The 22418-nt window shown below is 36.7% G+C and overlaps 2 protein-coding genes across 7 annotated transcripts in view; both read right to left on the bottom strand.

Annotated features, from left to right (window-relative positions):
* The window catches only part of aff4 (AF4/FMR2 family, member 4), a 35502-nt gene extending 17657 nt beyond the window's left edge, over nt 1–17845 (bottom strand). Inside the window, exons 1-5 of one of the 6 annotated variants that reach the window (XM_042711250.1) lie at nt 17669–17845; nt 17504–17580; nt 9718–9885; nt 5151–5274; nt 112–804 (exon numbers count right to left, since the gene is read on the bottom strand). In XM_042711250.1, the coding sequence (XP_042567184.1) occupies nt 112–804; nt 5151–5274; nt 9718–9734 (834 nt within the window). In that variant the 5' untranslated portion in view covers nt 9735–9885; nt 17504–17580; nt 17669–17845. Of the gene's footprint in view, nt 1–111; nt 805–5150; nt 5275–9717; nt 9886–17503 lie in introns of all 6 variants that reach the window. The other 5 variants (XM_042711249.1, XM_042711252.1, XM_042711254.1 and 2 more) reach the window with 5 other exon arrangements.
* Nucleotides 17846–18961: 1116 nt separating this feature from the next.
* Nucleotides 18962–21165, bottom strand: LOC109061355 (zinc finger CCHC domain-containing protein 10-like). Its single transcript, XM_042711248.1, has 4 exons — nt 20936–21165; nt 20575–20736; nt 20007–20051; nt 18962–19329 (listed from the first exon to the last, which is right to left on the bottom strand). Exons 1-4 carry the CDS (start codon nt 20974–20976, stop codon nt 19092–19094), a joined length of 486 nt encoding a protein of 161 aa, XP_042567182.1. The 5' UTR covers nt 20977–21165; the 3' UTR covers nt 18962–19091.
* Between the last annotated feature and the right edge of the window lie 1253 nt (nt 21166–22418).

Raw genomic sequence — 22418 nt, 5'->3', positions numbered from 1 at the left:
CGTTTACCTTTGAGCTCTGTTTTATCTCAGTATATCAAGGGAAATTTGATCCCTTATGATGTTAATTCTTTCATTAATATTAGGGGGAAAAAGAAAGCATGCATGACTTACATCGACTGGCTGCGTCGGGATCTTGAGCTTGGTGAGGGAAGCCTTGCCATTGGGCTTCATTTCTCCCACAGCGCTGCTGTGTGACTGACCGCCGTACGACTCCGAGGAGGTCTTGGGCTCGGCTGTTTCCTGGCCGTCCATGGGCCGCACATAGGCGGTGGGTTTTTGGAGCATGGAGCTGGGTTTGATGAGTGAAGGCGGGAAGCTCTGGCTGGGGTGCTGTCCGCTGGAGAAGGAATGAACTCTTGAGGGCGAGTCCCAGTTGGCTTCTCTGTCCCTGGGAGACTTGGTGCGGCTGCGCGAGTGTCCGCCGGAGCTCATGGAGCCCTTGGCCGGGCTGGAGTGGGATTTGTGCTCTGAGCCGTGCTTGCTGGACTTCTTGCTGCTGCTGTAGTCTCGCTCGTGCCGCTGACCTCCGGAGCCGCTACGCTGACTGTTGCTGTGGCTGCCCTGCACGGACGAGCGCTTCTGCGAGGAGGAGGAAGTTGAGGAGGATGAGCAGGACGAGGAAGAGATGCCGCCGACAGGAGCCCATTTACTGTTCTGACTCTGGCTGGATTTATCGTCCGAGGTGGAGCTGGAGGCTTTGGGAATGAGCTTGGACATTGGGGGTTCACCGATGGTCTCCTTCATCTCGTCGTAATTTCCCAGCATGCTCTGGATGCGACTTGAGAGTTTATCTTCCTTGCAGGACTGTTGCGAGAAAAGGACAAGGTGAGAAAGACTGGAGATGAGTGTGAGAACAACAACAATTTAAACACTAACTACTGCCGTATAAAAACATGGATTCAAGTTTGCGTGTGCCATTTTACAAACTTCAAAACGTGTCTATCACAGGGCTTCAGGCTGACCAAGGCCCCGATCAGACAGAACGTGTTTTTCAGGTTTGAAAATGTGAGGCGCACCGCACCGCCTTTTTCTGGTAAATTTTTTTCATTTAGAAAAGAGCAGTGTGCTGCATTTTTTGTGTTGCTAGGCAACCACCGAAACAGCTGTCCAATCAGTCTAATCAAGGATTATAGCGCAAGCGCTCTAAAATCTTTGGTTTGCTCTTAGGTAAACCATCATTAGCAGAAACTTTAAGGCCCGTCTCTCCATTAATTCGACAGGACAATAAAAGAAAAGTGAATGACTTTGGGCGAGTTTCTGCTCAGAGAGATTATTTTTTTCAACTTCAGGCGCTCTGAGCACTCCTACAAAAACGCAAGGTGCCCGGGTGGTGCGAACAACATGCAAAACGTTCACTGCTAATAGAAAACAATTTTAAAAAAAAAAAGGCGCATCTCACTGCAAAAAATGTGTTCTGTCTGATCGGAGCCTAAATAGTCACATTTTACAAACTTTTTTGCTGCTTAAAGTCAAACTGGTGCAACTACAAAGTTCACCAGCCCTCTTTAATTTACTGTAGTAATACTAACTCTATTAACCTTGGTATTCAGGCACAAACATTGCATTATCATATAGTTATTTAAGTGATGCACCGCAAATAAATATTCTGGGCTGAAATTGGAAATTCTGCATGCACTTGGCCAAAAACCAAAAATAAATGTTATCTAATAATCAATTAATTTATCAACACCGTTTAATCATTAACACTCAAATAAAGGCCAAGTTGTACAAACATTTAAATTGCACATAAGGCAGTATTTAATAACAGTGTACTCAAACGTTCATTAAATAATGAAGGTAACAGTTTAGGTAAATATATAATGAGTATGCAATAGTGCATATATTTAGCACAACGCTGCTTTATAGAGTTATTTTTTCTAGCTGACTATTGAGTTTATGGATATCGAATGCCTGTCCCGAGGTAAATGTGACTTTACATGACATTTACGAGCGGTTTAAATGACGTCTTTATACAGTTGAATCACTGATTGAGACAACATTTCAAACCAAAAATTGCTCTTTCAGCCGCCAAAAATTGGTGCATCACTAAATATGATTAAACTACTAAGAGGACGAATGAAATATAATTACAACTAAGGCAGTTTCTGAATTTTGTATTTAAAGTTTCAGGCTACTGTTTTCATTATAAAACATTAAAAAGTTACATCGGACCGCGGTAGAGAAGAATCATACATGATTTAACCTGTGCTAACCATGTTCTGATCACAAACACCACTGTTAAATCTATGGAAACTATTTAAATTACTACGGCAAACTTGTAGAATCAAAAGAAATTAAATACCTAACCTACATTTAATTACTTCCTTCTAAAAAAAAACAGTCCTCGTCTAGTGGATATTTGTGTGAATATCCACTCAAATGTATAGGATTTGAAACTTGAGTCAAAAAAGAAATCCTCAAAAAACTACACTGCACTTTAAAAAATCCTTTCATAAAACATATAATAACAAAGACAAAAATATGGCCAATGTGGACATTCCCCATTTGTTATCTGATCCTTACAACAATTAAAACACGATTTAGAGATAATACTGAATCATATGACAAATAATACACAAGGATTGAATATTCCCTGTCCTGTTTTATAACTTGATCCGTCCAGAATGTTTGAGTCAAGCGTACAGCAGCAGACTGTTATGTGAAGTATTTTTTGCACTACTGCCCCCAGTGAGTTCATCCAGAATAAACAAGCAGCACATCGTGTCCCAGCCCGACCGGAGGAAATGTCAAAGCAGGGGTTTTCCACTGTTAGTACACACCACGTCATCTTATCCCAGAGGGAACGTGCAGGTAATAACGGGACTGCAAGCGGTCTGGATTCTCTACCTGTCAGGTTACATTTCTTGCATCCTACGACAGGTTCACCACCAAAGTAAAGCACTTACCGCTGAGCAAAGCTTGTTAGCAGCAAAGATTAGACCGAGAGAGACTGTAATCTTCTTTACTGTACTATTACATACGTGTCCTTTTTCCACCCACTGCAGCTTAATATCAGTCCAATTCAAATTAAAAACCCCATGAATGTAGAGTTGTAGTCCACTGATAGTATTTCACATCCTGAAATACTATCTAAAATTCAAAAACAAAACAAATAGGTCAGGAGGAATGTGATGAAATTACACTGGTTTTTGCAGCAACTGATGTTGGATCACCTCGATACTAAAAATAGACTCAAATTATTAAATGACACATTTCCACTCCAAACTTTATTCTAATTAACTTTACAGAAAGAGCAGCAGAGAATGGTTTCGAAAAACAAAAACAATAAAAGTCCTTCTGTAAGTCCCGCCCAGACTTCCTGTTTAGAAAGGAAATGGGTCAACAGTGTGCTTCTCAGGTAATTTCGTGAGGTTTTTAAAATATTAAACATATCCAAAACAAAGATAGCAAAATGTCCGCTTTTCAACAACCACAACAACAACAAAAAAAGGGGTGGAAATTGGGATAAAATGTAACGATTCAAACATTAAATTCCAAAACTATTCCATTAACAAAGCTTCTTCAAAGTTCTGACAGGTTCTTGTTTGTTGTTGTGTGCAACCAAGAAGGACAACAACATCAAAAAAGTATTATCTTGATATTATTTCGTGGAACACCGTTTTCTCTCTCTCTCATCACTTGAGATCATCGGATGTAAAATGATGGAATTCCTTTGACCCCGCACTGTGAAATACGTTTCTCACAGACCAGTTCTTATTGGGAATGTTCCTGCCTTCCTTACACCTGCAAACTAAACCACACAATGCTTATCCCTGCGTAACTAGACAGTGGGCAACAGGAGATTTTCTGATAACAAGATTAGAAGTTAACCCGCCACTAACTAGCAGACATTTAATATCAGCCAGACATATTTATAAGAAGCATCCAGCTGATGAATCTAACAATACAAGTACTTACCCATAAAATGCCCTGTAATGACCGTTAGGGTTCAAATAGCAAATGAAACCTGTTTTGAGATTTTCCTCCAAAACCTACCTCCAGCTGTGACTGATTTGGATACATGTTTACATTTAGCAATTACTTTGAAGCATCTTAGTTGCTATTCGGCATTTTAATGCCATGGGGTTTTACACGTTGAAATTTTGGATGTAAAATAGAACAAATCTTTTTATAATTTACAGTGAAATTCAAAGTGAATTCTCAGTGTGAAAGTTTTTTTCTTATCCGTTATGAACATTAGGGTTTTGTGTTACATCATGTACGTACATTAATGTTTATTGCATTTTTTTAGTTACCAAGATGGTGTTTTGTATAATGTGTGTGCATGACAACATGCACTTTTTTTTATATATGTGACCCTGGAGCACACAAGCAGTCTTAAGTCTCTGGGGTATATTAAAAAAAAAATTGATTTTTCCTTTATGCCAAAAATCATTAGGATATTAAGTAAAGATCATGTTCCATGAAGATATTTTGTAAATTTCCTACCGTAAATATATCAAAACTTAATTTTTGATTAGTAATATGCATGGCTAAGAACTTCATTTCAAATAGTTGGATCTCAGCCAAATATTGTCCGATCATAACAAACCACACATCAATGAAAAGCTTATGTATTCAGCTTTCAGATGATGTATAAATCTCAATTTCAAGAAACTGACCCTTATGACTGGTTTATCTTGTCCAGGGTCACAAATATATATTTTTATACATAAGGTGGTTGTCATTATATTATAAAAGCTAAAAAACAAGTTTTAGTAATTTGGTATATTAACATTATTTAATTTATTGAAATATGTTTTTTTTTTTTTTATAGTAAATTTAAGCTTAATCAGTAATACTTCATTTGGCCACTGCACTTTTACAGTAAAGTTCTGGCAAGCACAGCTGCAGTCTTCTTACTGTAAATTTCACAGGTTTTTTTGTAACCATTAAAACACCCAAATCTTTCATGTTTTCATGACGTATACATTTTTCCATTAATTATGTAATGACCAAAGTTGCTGTTTCACCACAGTGCAGTTATCTGAAGGTTTTTTTATCTGTTTGTTTTTGCTAAAGAGCTAGATTAATTATGCACAGAAGCCAAAAAGGAACAACCCAAGATTAGACGAAGTCTTCAGGCCAAAATAATAAATAAATAAAAGATTATAAAATGGGGAAAAAAAGAAGAAACAAAATGAACTTACTTTATAAGGTTCAGGAAAGAGGGGAGAGTTAGCTGGAAAGGCCTCTCCTCCCTGCTGGATTTCTTGATTTCTCCTTTCCCTTTCTTTCATACGGAGCATATTCCGGTCTTCACGGTTCATGTTGCTAACAACAGAGACACTAAGAGTCACTAAGCAATGAAGAATTAGAGAAAAATAGCTTCCTGACACCTTCATCTACACCTTCATCTACCAAGATAAAGTTACATATTTGAACAACAAATGGACAGGATTACTGGAGACAAGCAGATGTGCTTTCCCTTCAGAAAACAAGACCTGGGCCGTTTCTCAGAATAACAGACAACAGTCATGTAGCAGAACTCAAATGTTACAATTCAATTAGACACGGTTATTGGTAATACTGACTTTAATTCTGTCCATCTTTGTCTTACACTGCGTGCTTCAGCTAACCAAACATTATATTCATTACCTGCCCTGTACAAAGTAGTTACACATTCAGCCAATATTTAGCACAATAGATGAAACGATATTCTATAGCACACAGAAACCTTTAAAAAAAGGTTGTTTCAAAAGTTAAGACATGAAAGACTGCTAACATTACAGGTTATGTGGGATATGTGGGGTGCGTCTGGTTAAACCAGGGTTGAGTAATCGATGGTGCGATGTGAAATTTCCTAAAAATCATCAGTCTTTGAGGCATGTCGTTTAGTAATTAGCTAAATCTTGTCTACAAGGAAATCTTTCTTTAAAATAAGACAAAACAAAAATCAGTTCAGAACGTCATTGGAAACCACAACAGGTTGAAAACAACTCTTGTTGAAATGTGTGAAGACTCCTGTGTTAGCGTCAGTAATTTCACTGTAATGCCAACGAAAACCTCACAAGTCATTTACTGAATGCCTTATTTTCAAAAGTGCACAATGTTATTTTCACAGGAGCCTGATAAAAATGCTCATTTAAAAGAAAAATCTCGCACAGATTTAGAGGTTTGTACTTGTACAGAGGCTTATTCTGAACTTTGTAGCTTAGGACTACACAGATAAGACAATATGCAGGTTTCCACTCATTTCTTAAGTAAAAGGCATAGAAGACTGGCAATACATTAATAATTCCATTCATTGTACTTCCATGAAGCCATAACTACAGATTCATTTTGCTTATGGTTTCACCACAAAATCCAAAGAAGGACAAAATAGAAAGAAGGAAGAGTCACGGGTAAATTAAAGCATACTTTAATCTAACTGTGTAAGAGCTTAAAAATAAAGCGTTATTACAGGGCAGGTAAATAATTCTCCTGGTTTCCTTTCAGAAGGAAATCTTGACTGATTGGATCAGCACTGCGTGGGGTCACGACGGGGGGAGGGTGTGATTCTCAGGGTGTTTTGAGATGCAGTTTTAAGAGGAGTCACTGTTGATGTATTAGATCCTGTCAAGGTAACAGAGAGGTTTATTTTGTGAAGCTCAGTGGATGGTCTAACAGGAAACCACTCACATGAGCAGCACACACTGCACTGCAACACAATCCAATTAGTCAAAGCATCTCTGACGAAGCATTCGTGATCTTTGTTGATGAACCGGTGTGTACACCTACACCTTCTCTCCACACCGCTTATTAAAACTAACAGCTCAGTGAAGACTAAAGGGCCCCGCTCCGTCAATGTACTCGCCTCCTTGTTTCAACCTGTATAAACAAGTTTCAAGATTTCAATTAACCAGACATGCATTTTTTATTTAACCTTAAAATGGAATCCAGACAAAGAAAAACATAAGATATGGAATTTGGAAAAAAACAAAAAGCAAATAAAAACACTGATCTCATAGGGCCCTAAACTGTTACACGCAGTTCAAATTATACTTAGGGATCTATGAAATCAGTTTTATTTTTTTCCCAAAAACAGATTTATTTTCAGCCAAATTCCATAGTCTCTGTTTTAATTTTCTGGATTAAATTTCAATGGTTAAATAAAATAAATAAATAAAGTCTAATTAATTGAAATCATGGATCTTGCACATTTTAAAGAGACCGTTCACCCAAAGATGAACTTTCTGTCATCATTTACTCGCCCTGAAGTTGTTCCGAACCTGTATGAGCCTCCTCCTCCTTCTGTTGAGCACAGAAGATATTCTGAAGAGAGTTGGTAACGTTGTTGATGGCAGCCATTGAGTTCCATAGTATTGATTGTTATGCAATTCAATGGCTTCCAGCAACTGTTTGGTTACCCAAATTCTTCTAAATATTCTGTTCCACAGAAGAAAGGTAGACATACAGGTTTGGAATGACACGAGGATGAGTAAATGATGACAGAATACATACATACATTTTTGAGTGAACTATTCCTTTAATTACAATTGCTTGAGTACGAATAAGCGCAGACTTCATAAACGCAACTCACTTTTGCGCAGACTTCATAAATTTAAATAGCATTTTTATGATCTTTTGATTGAAGTGTACTGCCTTATTTTGATTTACTCATCAAACATTTGCCATATTTTCGTGACAGTCCATGTTGTACTGTAAACTGGCTGGATTCCACGATTCCATCTGCGTTTGGAAATCATGAGGACCCTTTAAACCACTTGAATATATGCAGTTGAGAAATGAGAATTACAAAAATTACAAAAAATAAAACAATAAGCGTATATGTATGAGTCATGTGTACGGTCTCTGAGACAGTAGCACGCACACAAGAGAAGTATACTTTGAGCTTGATGTTCATAGTTTTGCAAATAAGAAATTTCCACATTACGATCTCTCATACGACATGCAAGAATCAGATTGTGTTTTGCAACACTCCAAATCTGGCCGGAAGCATCGTCACATGACACATTAAACTCAATCCTCTACAATCTGAGTAAATCACTTACATATGCAACTAACTTTCCACAATATGCGACTAAATCATGTCTGTCATTAGCCACTGACTAACACATTGTTAGATTTCACTAGTCAGTGTTTGAGTTAAGAACAAGCAGAAGAAGGTTCCTTCAGTAGTGGGCGGAGCTAATCCACAAAACACCAATCACTTTGACTGAAGTCAGACCTTGGCATGTTTTATGCTGTTATTAGTAGTAAAAACAGTATTAACTTATCCAAATCATTGTTATTTTTGTTTTACTAAAACACTGAATGACCAACAATGTGTCAAGCACCACCACCAGACTAAGTTCAGTTAATATGACAAATATTAAAAAATATATATATTTTCACATTTCATCAAGTGTAGTCCTTCTTGCAGATCATATCACATATGAATGTATCTTAGTAAAAAGCTGTTCCATTTTATGAAGATAAGCTAATTTGTGTGTGTGTGTGTGTGTGTGTGTGTGTGTGTGTGTGTGTGTGTGTGTGTGTGTGTGTGTTTTGTGTGTGTGTGTGTATGTATGTATGTATGATGTATGTATGTATGTATGTATGTATGTATGTATTTTATATATATAATATCTATATATATATATATTTATAAAAAAAAATACAGAAAAAAACAATTTATAATAATTTCTTTTTTTTTAAGTCTAATGTTTGTTCATCAAGGCTACATTTATTTGATAAAAAAAAATACAGAAAAAAACAATTTATAATAATTTCACAATATTTTAAAAACAATTTATTGCTGTGATCATTACTCCAGTCTTCAGAGTCACATGATCTTCAGAAATCATTCTAATATGATGATTTATTATTATTGTTGGAAACAGTTGTGCTGCTTAATATATTTTTGGAAACTGTGATACTTTATGAATTTTTTAATGAAAAAAAAAATGTGAAAAAGAAAAGCAAGAACAGCAAAAGAAATAAAAACATTACTGACCCTAAACTTTAGTGTATATTGTAACAAATTATTTCTATTTTAAATAAATGAAGAAGGTGTACTAGCCAATAGCAATTCTATTGCCAAGGTGTGCATAGAGGGTTGATACTATACTAAAAATTAACTTTCAATTTTTGGTTGACCGAATCTCATAAGAAATGGCAGAACCTGGTTAAATCCACATCCGAGTGTGTTTGGTTCTGTTCGTGAGGCTCTCCTGCCGTCCGCAGGGCTTTAAATCCTATGATGCAAATGTAAAACTGAGGCCAGGGTGTTTATTCCAGCGGGTCGGTGATCGTACGACAGTCAGCATGTATTGCTGGGAAGTTTCTCATTTGACTGGAATGATTCGATTTCTAGAAAGTGGGCAAGAATTACTTTTGCGTTTTGATCTGTTCAGAGAATTAAATGAGTGTGTAGGTACAGACGTCTTACACTTTTCACCCTGATTTAATTTCTACACATACTTTATTCCTGACAAGCATTTTTTGTGCATGTTCACCCAAGTCATTTTGATATCTACATATTCAAAGGTGCTTCAGACAGCATTATAATCCAGATTATGATCTGTCCGGCCTGTCTAGAATATTCTTTGGCAAAGCTAATACAGTGCACTGCTCATTTAAAGACCAATTTAAAAGACAAGATTGAGTTAGGCTTTAAAGTCTGTGAAATAAAACTAATTAAGAGTGAACAGTATGGAAATTGTTGCGAGAAGGCCTAAAACTTTGCGGTGACTACTACAGGAGTTACTCAGTGAGAACATGGCTGGTGCTTACCCTGACTGAGAGGCCATGGCCTCAACCAATCAACCATTGGAAGAGGATTTAGAGAGAAAATCCCAGACGACTTGATGCTTCTTCTCAGCTACGGCTCCCTCTCGTTAAGTAGCGTCTGCGGTTTCTTGATCGGCGGCTTTCACACTTCAGTCGTCGCTGCTGTATTTCCTGGGAGTTGAGATAAACCTGACTCAGAGAGAGGAGTCTGTCTGTGGAACAAACCACTGCGCTGGACAGAGGAGACACAGCTACAACTACAGCCAAGAAGAAATACACCAAAACCAAAAACAAAACAAAAAACCATACAACAAAAACAAAACAACAAAATGAAAAAAGCAGATAACATGCCCCTCCAAAAAAATAAATAAAAATAAAATAAAATTCCTTGGTTTCACAGTGTACACTAACAACTCATCCTTCTACATTTTATCAGTATTACATACACACTGCCTACATAAATCTTTTCATTGAGAGCGAACACCCCTCCGAGTGCCGTGGAGGATGGTGCAGTCCACCAGCGCCCTTATAAGGACATGTTTTTTTATGCCACTCAGCCACTCCCCTCTGTGACATTAAGAGTCGCAGCAGCCAATCAAATGCTGTCTCTCAGTAAACACATGCCCTTCCCCACTTGGGTCTGAGCCAACACCATCAGCGTCAGTTTCCTTAAAGGGCCAGATGCAATTTTTTCTCCAAGTCCAGGGGGAAAGCTCGTCAAAAACATTAGTAAGCCCAGGTGGTGATGAGGCAATTAGATGCAATAGGGGAATCACCAAAAACAATTGTGTCTAAGCATTCTGAGTCCAGCTGCATAAACATAGCCACTATGTTAAGACTGTGTCTTTAGTTCCACCAACTAGCAGTCAGCCAAGTCTTAATCAGTCTTACTTTACGCATTACACCAGTCTTACCAGATTAACGTTTTAGTCGCAGAGATAGCAACCGGCCACAGGTGTTATAAAAATAACTTGCATTTTGATCCATTTCATCTCATCAAAATCCTACATCTTCTAGTTCTAGTTTAGGAACCAATTCTTGCTATTAACTAGTTAATTATAACCATGCATGTTGCTTGCATATTGGCCCGTTTATTGATAATTATAAAGCACATATTAATGTCTTATTCTGCATGATCATATTTTAGATCCCTTAATCCTAAACTAACAACTACCTTACTTACTATTAATAAGCAGCATATTAAGAGTTTATTGAGGCAAAATGTGTTGTAAAATAGTGAGAATTGGTCCCAAAACTAAAATGTGACTGAAGTCACTATAACACATGATTATTGTATTATTTGTATATATTCTGTATATGTATTATATCTAATATATCTATAAATGTAATTAAAAATATAAAAATTTTATATATTCTGAATAACAAATATAACTCTAAAATGAAAAAGTATTTAATAGATTAAAATGTTTAATGCAAGTAAAGTAAAAAAAACAAAACATGAACATATAGGCTACTGGTAATGGTATTTAACCTTCTGCAAACTTATTTTAATGCAAAACATTTTATTTTTAAAATGGCACCAACATCATGTCGTCACACACTGATTAGATAAAAGGTTTTAACCATTTAATTTTACATAGTGACTTGGTATAATGCTAGGGGGGAAAAATTTGTGCTGGGGGAAAAATTATGTGAACAAAAAGAGATACACTTCACTAAACCAAGTTAGTCGAAAGTGCTGGGGGAAAAATTATGTGAACAAAAAGAGATACACTTCACTAAACCAAGTTAGTCGAAAGCTCACAACGCTCACAACTTTAATTAGTTTTTTTTGTTTTTTTAAAGACGTTTGACCATTCCTCAATTGTATATGATTGTCTTTTTTGTCATTGTGTTAAGACACAAGTTAACACTAGTCTGATGGTTATATTCACGTGGTTTCTTAATTTTATATCGCTGGCAGCACCATAGTGAATATTGTATGCTCCTTATTTCACCATTAACATCAAGAAATTTTTAGCTTCACAAAACAACTATCATTCGCTTCCAGCTATTTTTAGCTGTACAAAACAGCTTGTTTTGCTCCTTGATATTGCAAATTGGTGTGTCTTACAATATTATTTTAATCTATGTTAATTATGAACACACTGGTTTGTAGTGCAAACAGTTTTACTGTGCTTTCTTATTCTTCTCGTTATTTCCCTACAGCGGCTAATGAACTGGAAGTCTCCCCATAGGCTTACTTGAAGAATATGGTAGATATTTCTTATATCCAATTCATTACTTTACAACTTGAAGTGCACATTTATGGCTGTTCGGTAAATCTTCAGAAGCGGAATCCAGTCATTTTAATAGGCATCCATGTGATCGGTAACTTCACATGAGGGTGAAAGACTTTCCTATGCAACTGCTCATTACTAATCCAAGCTGACCAACAGAACGCTGCTGGGGTGGAAAAAGACATCACACACTGCTACAACACTGAACGAGGTAGATGGACCATTTTTGCTTGTCAATCTGAGCAAAGCACAAGATCCATAACTGCTTTAATAAAGTAAATCAAAACCCGCCAGGCCTCCAACATCTCCTCCTGTGAGGTAAACGAGATCCTTAAGCTTTTAAATCAGGACATGCATGGTTATGCAACATGCAAATAAAGTTAAGGGTATAACCAAATTATGTTTTTTTTTTTTTTTTTTTTTTAAGTTTAATTTGTTAAAATGCAAATATATATCTGAGAAGTTAAAGAACATTTTAGTTTGTTGTAAAACAATATTCCCTTAGCACTGGGAAATATTATGCCCCAATTTTATGTAAATTATCATCATGCTTGAAAGAATTCTGTGCTTATATTAATTTATAAAGTTTATAAAGTATAGAGAGACAATATAGCTCTTATGCCAGCTCTTATTGGACATTAATGTTCTTTCTCTAGATAATAATACATTTTAAGGCTGACCTTAAGGCAATGCGATTTGAACTGCAATAACCTGACAGTAAACACACACACACACACACACACACACACACACACAAACACGCTTGCATATGTGCAATATTAACTTCTTTAAAAAAGCCCTTTGTACTCGACTGTAAAAAATTAACACCATTTTCCGAAGGTACTGGCCCTTCCATATTTATTCCAGTCTACACTGTATTTGTGAATTGGTGTAAAGTGAACAGACGGCCAGGGATTTCTTGACTTTATTTGTGACGATATCTCTCAGGATTGTGTACTCAGGGCGTGAGCCAGAGTCACGCACACAAGCTACCAACCCAAAGCCTGGTGCATGCACTGATTGCCTTACAGTACGTGTTTCTGAGGTATGCTGTAGATTGGGAAAAACTGGGAAAATCTGGGGCAAAAGGGGGGTGATTTTGTGAACGACCATTTCCAGAACAAACTCAATCCGATTTTGATAGTAAACCATAACATGACATAACAAATCTGGGCAATATGTTGGTCAAAATGACAAATAATGATACATACAAAGCCAATTTTCCAGTATGAATTTGATGAGAGAGAAAACCAACCTTTCAAACCCTTCAACTGTGTTGTTCTGTCCTCACTCGCAAAAACCAGCACAACACCAGTTTAATAGAACTAAACAACGATGATTCATTTACATTAATGGTTTGATTCAGCTTGACAAATCCTTCTCAGAATAAATCAACACCCTTTTGAAATTAAGCGTTTGTGTAGCGAAGGCTCATAAATCTTCACTAGATGTAATTTCTGACTGCTGGGGTGGAACTGACCCTAACCTAACCTTTGCGGTCACGATTACATACGTGCCCCACGTGTACTGCATCTGTACAACAAGGAGTTAATTAGGCTACCTCAAGAAATGCAGAGTAATGTCAGGATTAAAAAGGTATGTTGAGTAATTAAATATAATAAGTTATAACAAAAAGAGAGACACTAACGTCTCGATATAGATGTTTCCTTTGCTCTGTCTTCATTAGTTTACAGTCTTTAACAGTTCGGTCTAATAATTTAAAGAGAAGTACTTTTTGCCAAATCGTATCAAAATTCAGCAAATACGCATTTTGATGAGTCTTTGAATATCTAATAAACATTCAATGCCACACATATTGAAAACTTTGTCAAATCCAGTTTGCTGCCGTGTCATATTCATGTCATATTCACTGCGTACTGTACGTGAAATTAACATTACCTGGCCTTTATTTGGGAAAATACGATTCCCAGTGTGCACAGACTTGTGTACTGTTAAAGTGTTCATTCATTCGTGTTTTAATCAACATCTTTATTGACTATACACACTGTAACAGGATTACAGAATCAATTATTTTTATGAGTAAAGAACAAAAGAGACCTTTGCTATGAGTTCATAACAGTCTGTTTTCAGGTATAATGATCCCTATCACTGTAACGCAATCATCTGGAAAACTTTCCATATTATATGCACAGGAAACTCGCAGGCCTCAGGCACAGCAGAAAGAATTGTTAATTCTATCTTGGAAAAGAGGCTTGTACTCCTTTTACAGACTGGGACTTTACAGCCCTGCACAAGCTGCAAACAACGACAACAAAAGCTGTTCTCAAAAATAAAAGAACTTGTAGCATGACCTACATGCTGTAGAAACTTGTACAAACTGACAATGACAAAACATCGCAAAGCGTCAACCACATTCTTTCTAGTCAAACACAGACAGAGGAAATGGTCAGGCCACGAACCACAACTGAAACAGGAAGCCCTGCAGAGAGTCAAGAGCCATAACGGCTTTCATACACGGGTCGTGTTGAGCTCAACAATACACCTTTTGGCACTGGCTTATCAATGAACATCGTGGTCTCTTCTGTGCGCACGTCTTCTGATGATAGCGTACGGGCAGGAGTCAGTGTCAATGTGTGCTTGTTTAATTTGGTTACATAAGCAGCACAAGGTCTGTCCCAGATCCAGATTCACATCTGTGCCGGGAGCCTGCAGGACTGCACGAGTTAGCTGTGAATATATGCCACACACCAGCTAATGTTAGGACGGCATACTGCACAGTACAGACTTTAAACTAAAAGTTCGTTTTGAAACTGTATTATTTCTGAAAGTAGAATCCAGCAGATTTTTTCCATTTTTAACCAAAGTTTGTGTATAAATGTGCTAACATTTGACAGTCTGGTAAAATAGTGAATCATTAAAAATCCAGTGTAACAGTGTCTGTTTTTTAGCAGCACTGGTTCCAAAGTATTTTTTCCCCATTTATTTTTCCCATATGGATAAAAAAAAAAAAACTTTGTTAAAGAGTTAAAAGCCATAAACCAGGAGAATCGCACCCATTAAAAATAAATAAATAAATAAATAAAAGTAGTATTTGAAAAATCTGACAAAAAAGTAAAAGGTTCAAGACTGTGTACTTAATGGCTTTAATGAGGGAAAGAACTACAATCCCATGAAGCATTGCGAATGGCAATCAAATTAAGAACCACAGATGATGTATAACTCTTATTTTATAGATGTTGATTATAGAAAAAAAATTTAAATTGCAAGTTTATTGCAAAACACACACACACACACACACTGCCGTTCAAAAGTTTGGGATCAGTAAGATTTTTAAATGTTTATTAAAGAAGTCTCTTCTGCTCATTAAAGCTGCATTTATTTTATCAAAAATACAGAAAAAAATACTATTGTGTAAAATTATTGCAATTTAAAATGCATTTTCTAAAACATATCTTAAAATACATACAACATAAAATATAAATCTAAAATATATCTTATAATACATTTTCTAAAATATATAATACATTTTTATTTTAATAGACTTTAAAATGTGATTAATTTCTGTGAGTCAAATTGAATTTTCAGCATCATTCCTCCAGTCTTCAGTGTCACACAGTCCTTCAGAAATCATGCTGATTTATTACCAAAGCTGGAAACAGTTGTGCTGATAGCCTGCTACATATATATTTTTAACCCTTTAATAATTTTTTCAGGATTCTTTGATGAATAAAATCTTTTACACATTTATAAATATTTATATTTTTTAAATAAATATTTTGCAACAATCTACATTACCATTTAAAAGTTTGTGGTCTGTAATTTTTTTTCTTTTTTATTGAAATTCCCATTTATATTCAGCAAGGATGTGTTAAATTGATTAAAAGTTATAGTGAAGACTTGCATTGTTGGAAAAGATTTCTATTTTAAATAAATGCTGTTATTTTTTCACTTATTATTCATCAAAGAAACCTGAAAAAAGTATCACAGGTCCCAAAAAATATGAAGCAGCACAACAGTTTCCAACAGTGAAACAGAATCATGGCTAGTCTTCCACCAGGAAATCTACTGTTAAACATGATTATTTGAAATTATGCAGACAAAACGCATATTCCACTGATTAACAACTTCATAGCTCACAGTCGTTCTGGATTTAAAGCTTTCCAAGTTAATGTTAAAAATCAGTTCCAGTATGGAAAAAATAATAAACAGGATTTTTACTTCCAGAACACTACTGTGTATTAAAGGTGAGGCTGAACCATTGCATTGTGGGATACAGTAGCCAGCACAGTGCATTCTGTTCAGTTCACTTCAGTCACATAACAGGTCTTCTTTACTGTTATAACTCACTGTGCATTGTATACTCGCAAACAACGGCCTAGTAGCCACTATCAACATGAAAATGTATTTATTTTTATTTTAAAAGCAAGCTGATGAATACACACTCCCTAACCACTAAGCAAACACCCTACGAGGTCCACTTTGCAGGGCAGCAGGGAAACTGGAACACACCTCGCATACAGCAGGAGATCAGAGTACTCGTTGTATAAAGAAAAGTTGCATACTACACAGAGCACATCTACTCTATACCACAGAGAGTAATAGTAAGAATGGCACAGTAGAATGCAACTCCAAACACAGCTTTGCTCCTGCTCTAGCTGCTGACTTTAAAATGGCCTCCAAACATTGGAGATTTGCCCTAAAAAGTACATAAAGATGGTATATCATATGCAAAGAAAAAAAAAAAACACTAACAACTATCAATCCGTCAAACACTGCTGAATAACTCTCAGATGTACCTCACCTAAACAACTCGTTTTATTTTGCTCTCAGTTAATCCCTCATTAAACGATTCAATACAACCAAACGCGAAGTATTCACACCAGCACCTAGTCCGAACCGAATTGAGGTTAAATTTAAAGTCTGTTCGTCGAACTACAGCCGCTCGTCCGAGCATGTTTACATTTTGTCAAGTTAGTGACGCCAAGCGACTTCCGCGGAGAGTGAAACATTGTAACGCCGTGACGCCGTTCAAGCGCTGACGTCACAGTCAGAAAATGTAACAAGATACAGTGCGGGGCGCACTGAATATAATAATACTAATAAACCAGTAGAGCTACTGAACTAGTCTATGAGGCGTGTTTACGTGACCATCTCGTTAGCATTTAACGACGTGTAGAAGGTAAACCTCCGCTGACTGAATGGAAACGAGGTTGAATCAGCTTAAATGACGTAAAAGCTCATTTCTAGTAATAAACATGCCAAAAATGGCATGAAAGAGTAACGTTGCGTCCGAGAACGATAGGTGTACGGGAATCGTCTAATGATACGTTTGCAATCACGATTAATTCCTAGCGAAAATTGATTTTAAAAAAAAAAGATGTTTCTAAGAATGCTTTGTCGAGTCGATGGCATGTGAGCGAGTGTTGAGCATTGGAGACAGCTCGCATGTAGAAAGAGGAACAACGCTAGCTCTGCTTCTATAACAGCTTGCTACAATTGATCTTGTGAATAAGGCATTAAATGTTACTGTATGTGCGTGAGCGTGGGTCTTCTCACTTATGTAATCGTCCGATTTATGTCCCACTTACCTCTTGGCTTCTTTTAGGCCTGAAGCATTCTAGCTGTGAAAGCCCTTCCCTTTGTCTCTGTCCGCTTCCACACTGATCTGCTGTCGCGTCCCGATAAATGTGTCAGCCACCGACAAGAAACACACAAATGCTCTAAAACACACAGCTTGTTTAAGTGAGCCATACCGCCGAGGGTCGTCTGCTCGTCATGGTTGTGTCGGACTGAGGTTTCCAGCACATCACGATCATTTTGAGGAGATCATCGCGCATCTGGCTGTGGCTGAGTTCGGCTTCGTAAACTAACCTGATCACGTGACGCGCGCGTCCTACAGAGGGGCTGCGTCTCAAATCTAGTGTGCAGACTACCTAGACAGCATTCGTGGCCCTTCTCAGACACCTCAGAATTTCGGTTTCTATTACGTTTAAAAACAAAAACAAAAACAAAAAAACCGTTAGGCAGAGTTTACTTTTAAACTCGTTGCTACTCAACAATTGAACGTTTTTATAATAATCAGATTTTTTAAATCAATTTAAATAATAATCTATTGCTATTTTGTGATTTCTCAAATATTAATTCCCTCCACGTTCATTTTGTCGCAATAACTAAATCGCTGGACTATAAATATGATTTATATTCTTAGTATTTTCATTAGTGCTGTCAAATCGATTAATCGCGATTATTCGCATCCAAAATACCTGTCTGATTAGAAATATTTACACACACACACATATATATATGTATACATATATATTACATGCATATCTTAAGTATACATACCTGTGTATTTATATATACCTAAAATATACACAGTACACACATATGTCATGTAAACAAAAACTGCGGTTAACATATTTGAGAGCTCTAGTTTTAATAAATATAATTATTTTGACATTATATTTGTGCGGCAGACTAAATGATTGCGAATGTATTTTCATTAGGCTATATCTAACTATTAAGTCTGAAGTGATATGAGTTCAGAATATTCTGATCATCCGTTGTTGTTTTTATATTTAGGTATGTGTAAAAACATATGGCTGCAAATTATACTTTTTTTAAATTTTTTATGAGACGCTACATTTTCAACAGATTATTTGATATTGCTAATTTCACATTTGCATCATATCCCACAACAGGTGCATTTCTTTGTGTAAGAAATCAGTTTATTTTAATAAGACCATCTTAAAATGGAGACCATGTTAATACGCCTCAGCGTCTACATATGCCACAATTCCTACTTCACGGTCATTTCTTAAAAAAAATAAAAAATAAAAAATGGTCAAAAAGATGTGAAATAAATCAACTGATGTTGGTATGAATGAATAAATCATGTTTCTGACACCACTACACTCTGCCAGGGACAGAAAACAAAGCTGTAAATAAGCAAATCTTAAGTGTTTGATTTTCACATATACAACAAAAATACTATAAATATACTACCACACACCCAACACCAAAATAACAAACACCAAAGTCAAATATATATATATCTCAGTTTCTTTACATATATGACTCCCCACCCTACTCTCACATATCCAATACCAAAGTGACAGTCAGCACTGTCAACGTATAAGACACAAGTTCTGGATTTGAATCAGATGAACTGGACCCTCATTTCTTCTTTTTTCTCTTCTTCGGAGGTCCCTGATCAGAACTGCTCGAGGAATCGGAATCGGAGTCAGAACTGGAGGAAGACGAGGAGGAGGAGGAAGGGCTGGAGCTGTCATCACTGTCACTGCTGCTGTCTTCAGACGAGGAAGAGGAGCTCGAGGAGTCGCTGCTGTCTAAGACAAGATTCGCTCTAATAGCAACCGAATGACTACTGCCGCTGCTGGAACTGGAGGAGGACCTAAAAGAAAACAGCAGATGCCATAAGTGCTACTTTATACCACAGTGGCCCAAATCTGTGTTTAACGTTCCTCATGCGGCACAGATTTGAAAACTGACATTTTTTTTTCACTTCTTTCATGTGTGGAAACATATCTCTGATACATAAGTGTTTTGCAGGTCAGTGGTGCGATGGAAAGGTGCTGTTAATTATTAATAAACATACTGATTGAATAACATGTTATTATATAATTAATCAATTGTAACAATAGACAACAATGAAAAAAAAACAATCAATACACAAAACATTAGCTCAAATTAATATTACACTGCTGAACGTTTCTTTAATTCAGATGTACTACATACATAATTATACTTCTGAAACATAGTACTCAACAACATCCAAATAAACAAAGATGAATGGAATATGATCAATGAATCTAACGCATTAATTGTTTTGGACAGAAATAACTAATATACTATAAACATTTTTAAAACCCCTACAAGTGCACTTAAATTCAATTCACACCAGATCTAGCATGCACGAGAAACATTAGTTTATTGGTTCCCTCAAGGTAATTTTATAGATATAACATTCTGAAATATCACTTTGTAAAAGTGCATCAATCATGCATTAATTATAACGTTTATAATTTTATATGTACATATTTTGATAGTCCAAAAAAGACAACGACTTACCTTTTTTTCTTCGTTTTTTTCTCACCGCGTGGTATTATTCCAGCTCTAAAAAGTGTCAAGAAAGTAGAGTTTAAATGTGACTGATAACACCGCCCTGCATCATATCTGCAGAATCACATCCAACACTAATTTTAGGATGCTGATTCCAAAAAAAATGTATGTTTTGCTCAAGCATGTCACACTTTCTCACAAAATACGATGCATTTCGTAGCATTTTTTTTGCTTTTGACAACCACTTGTAAGATGATGAAGTCTCACATTGAATTACAGGCTGTGACAGAAGAACAGCATTTCTTCAAAATATAAATCTTTGCCATCACTTCTTATCAATTTGACACATCCTTGCTGAATAAAAGTTTACATTTCTTTCAAAAAAAAAGAGAGAGAAAAAATACTGACCCCAAACTTTTAAACTGTAGCGTATAATGTAAGCAAATATTTCTATTTTAAATAAATGCTGTTCTTTTTAACTTTCTATTCATCAAAGAATTTTGAAAAAAAATAAAATAAAAGATCAGTGGTTACTTCTCAAGTGTGTGAACGTTTTGTGTTTTGTCTCGTTTCTTACCCCAGATCATCCGAGGGATTGTTCTCCTTGTCTTTGAGTTTCTTTTTTAACTCGGCTGTCCTGGAAGGTCTATACAGATACTTTCTCTTCCCAGTGCACTCGTAGGACCAGTGTCCGTGTTCCAGACACTTCTGACAGCGAACGTGTTGTTTGTTTGCCTCCCTGCGGGAACAACGAGAAGCCGCGAGCGCGAGACGATAAACACAACAGATCCGCGTCTGTGAGCCTTGAGAGTATAACCAAACGACTTGAAACAACACACACTCAAACAGACGACCACAGAAATGATTAACACAGGGAATACGTTACAAATGCAATTTAATACTCGACTCAAAGTCGTGTGATGTGTAAAATAACTCACGCTTGTCTCCGAGCGATCAGTCGATGCATGGGAGTCGCCATTTTGGATGCGCTCGTGCGAGTCTGTCTTCCGGTTTAATGTCGGAAAATAAAAGCGTGATTTCTAAAAGCTTGGGTGAGTCTTCATCTGTCTGACTGTTTTCATAATCTGTTTGCTCTATTAAGGTGACTATAAAGGTTAACATGTAGTGAGTCAATATAAACCGTGAAGACCTGTCACCAATACATGTGACGGTACAATTACATAAACATTTTTTTTTTCGTTTATAGCTAGTTGTGGTTTTCATACACAGAAATTTACATCAAAGACTAAACATCCTTTGAGAAAAATACATTTTATTACATTCAAAACTTAGAAAGACAAAACAAATGGTTTCCGATTATATCGTGTTGCGTGCTAGGCTCATTATTACGTTATTATTCTTAATTATAGTCATTAACATCTGCAAATTGTATATTTGAAACTGCTAAATGATTATAATTAGGGGTGCACTGAGCGCATAAGTGCTGCGCATGCGCGACCAAAATAAAAAATGCGATGTGTAAATATGTTCCGCTCATTCGCGTAACGACATTGTCATCAATTGAATTAATATGTACCAAACCATAGTAGGCTATGTTGAAATGATTTTGTCATAAGATGTGTTTCATCTCGAAGGTTGCATCCTCTGTTGTACAACACTCAGACATTGGTGTTTTTGTATTGGTTGGCCTGTGGTGCATCTTAAAACCATTCACAGATAAACATCAAGTGCTGATGAAGTCATGGCAATTTTGCCAAAGGTTGTGGCCCTGCCAAAGTCAGAAGGACACCAGTTCCAGGTTGGAGCCGTTGATGGATGCGCTGTGAGAATAAAACCACCAGCTGGCCCTGATGGACCGTGTTATAAAAACAGAAAGCTGTTGGCCTCGTCCTGCTTCAAGGGATATGCGACCATCGAGGGGCATTTTTTAGACATTTTTGTAGGGAACCACGGGAAGTGTCCACGAATCACAGCTGCTTAAGAACAGCCCCAGCTCAGGGCTTTTTCCTGCTCTGTGATGGTAGGTACCTCTGCACATTACGACACCTTCTAAGAATCCATCCTTACCATCTACTCAGCACTTCAATGCACATTTTTCTACAGGTCAGTCATTGAGTACACCTTTGGAATGATGCAGATGCAATTCAGAGCCATCTTCCTTGAAGTGCATCCAACATTTACACCAAAGGTTGCATTATTTTTCGTTATATTTGACTTTTACTTAACACACAGCTTCAATGTCAGATAAAAATGGAATGGGGGAATGGAAGGCCTCTGACCCAACATCTAAAACCAGGTTTCAGCAGTCGGCTTTCCATTGTTCAGGCCCTGGATGTTGCATTCCTTGGCTAAAAAGGGTTAACGGTGGCATAAACAGTGTTAAAAATCTTAATAGCATTAAAGTTCTTAGGTTTGTAAAGCTGTCGATACAAGTTAAGGCTACAATGGTTGAGCCAATTG

Source organism: Cyprinus carpio, chromosome A21, assembly GCF_018340385.1.
Source record: "Cyprinus carpio isolate SPL01 chromosome A21, ASM1834038v1, whole genome shotgun sequence".
NCBI classification, from domain to species: domain Eukaryota; kingdom Metazoa; phylum Chordata; class Actinopteri; order Cypriniformes; family Cyprinidae; genus Cyprinus; species Cyprinus carpio.
The sequence above is the reverse complement of the archived record's forward strand: the minus strand, read 5'-3'. Positions and strand labels throughout refer to the sequence as shown.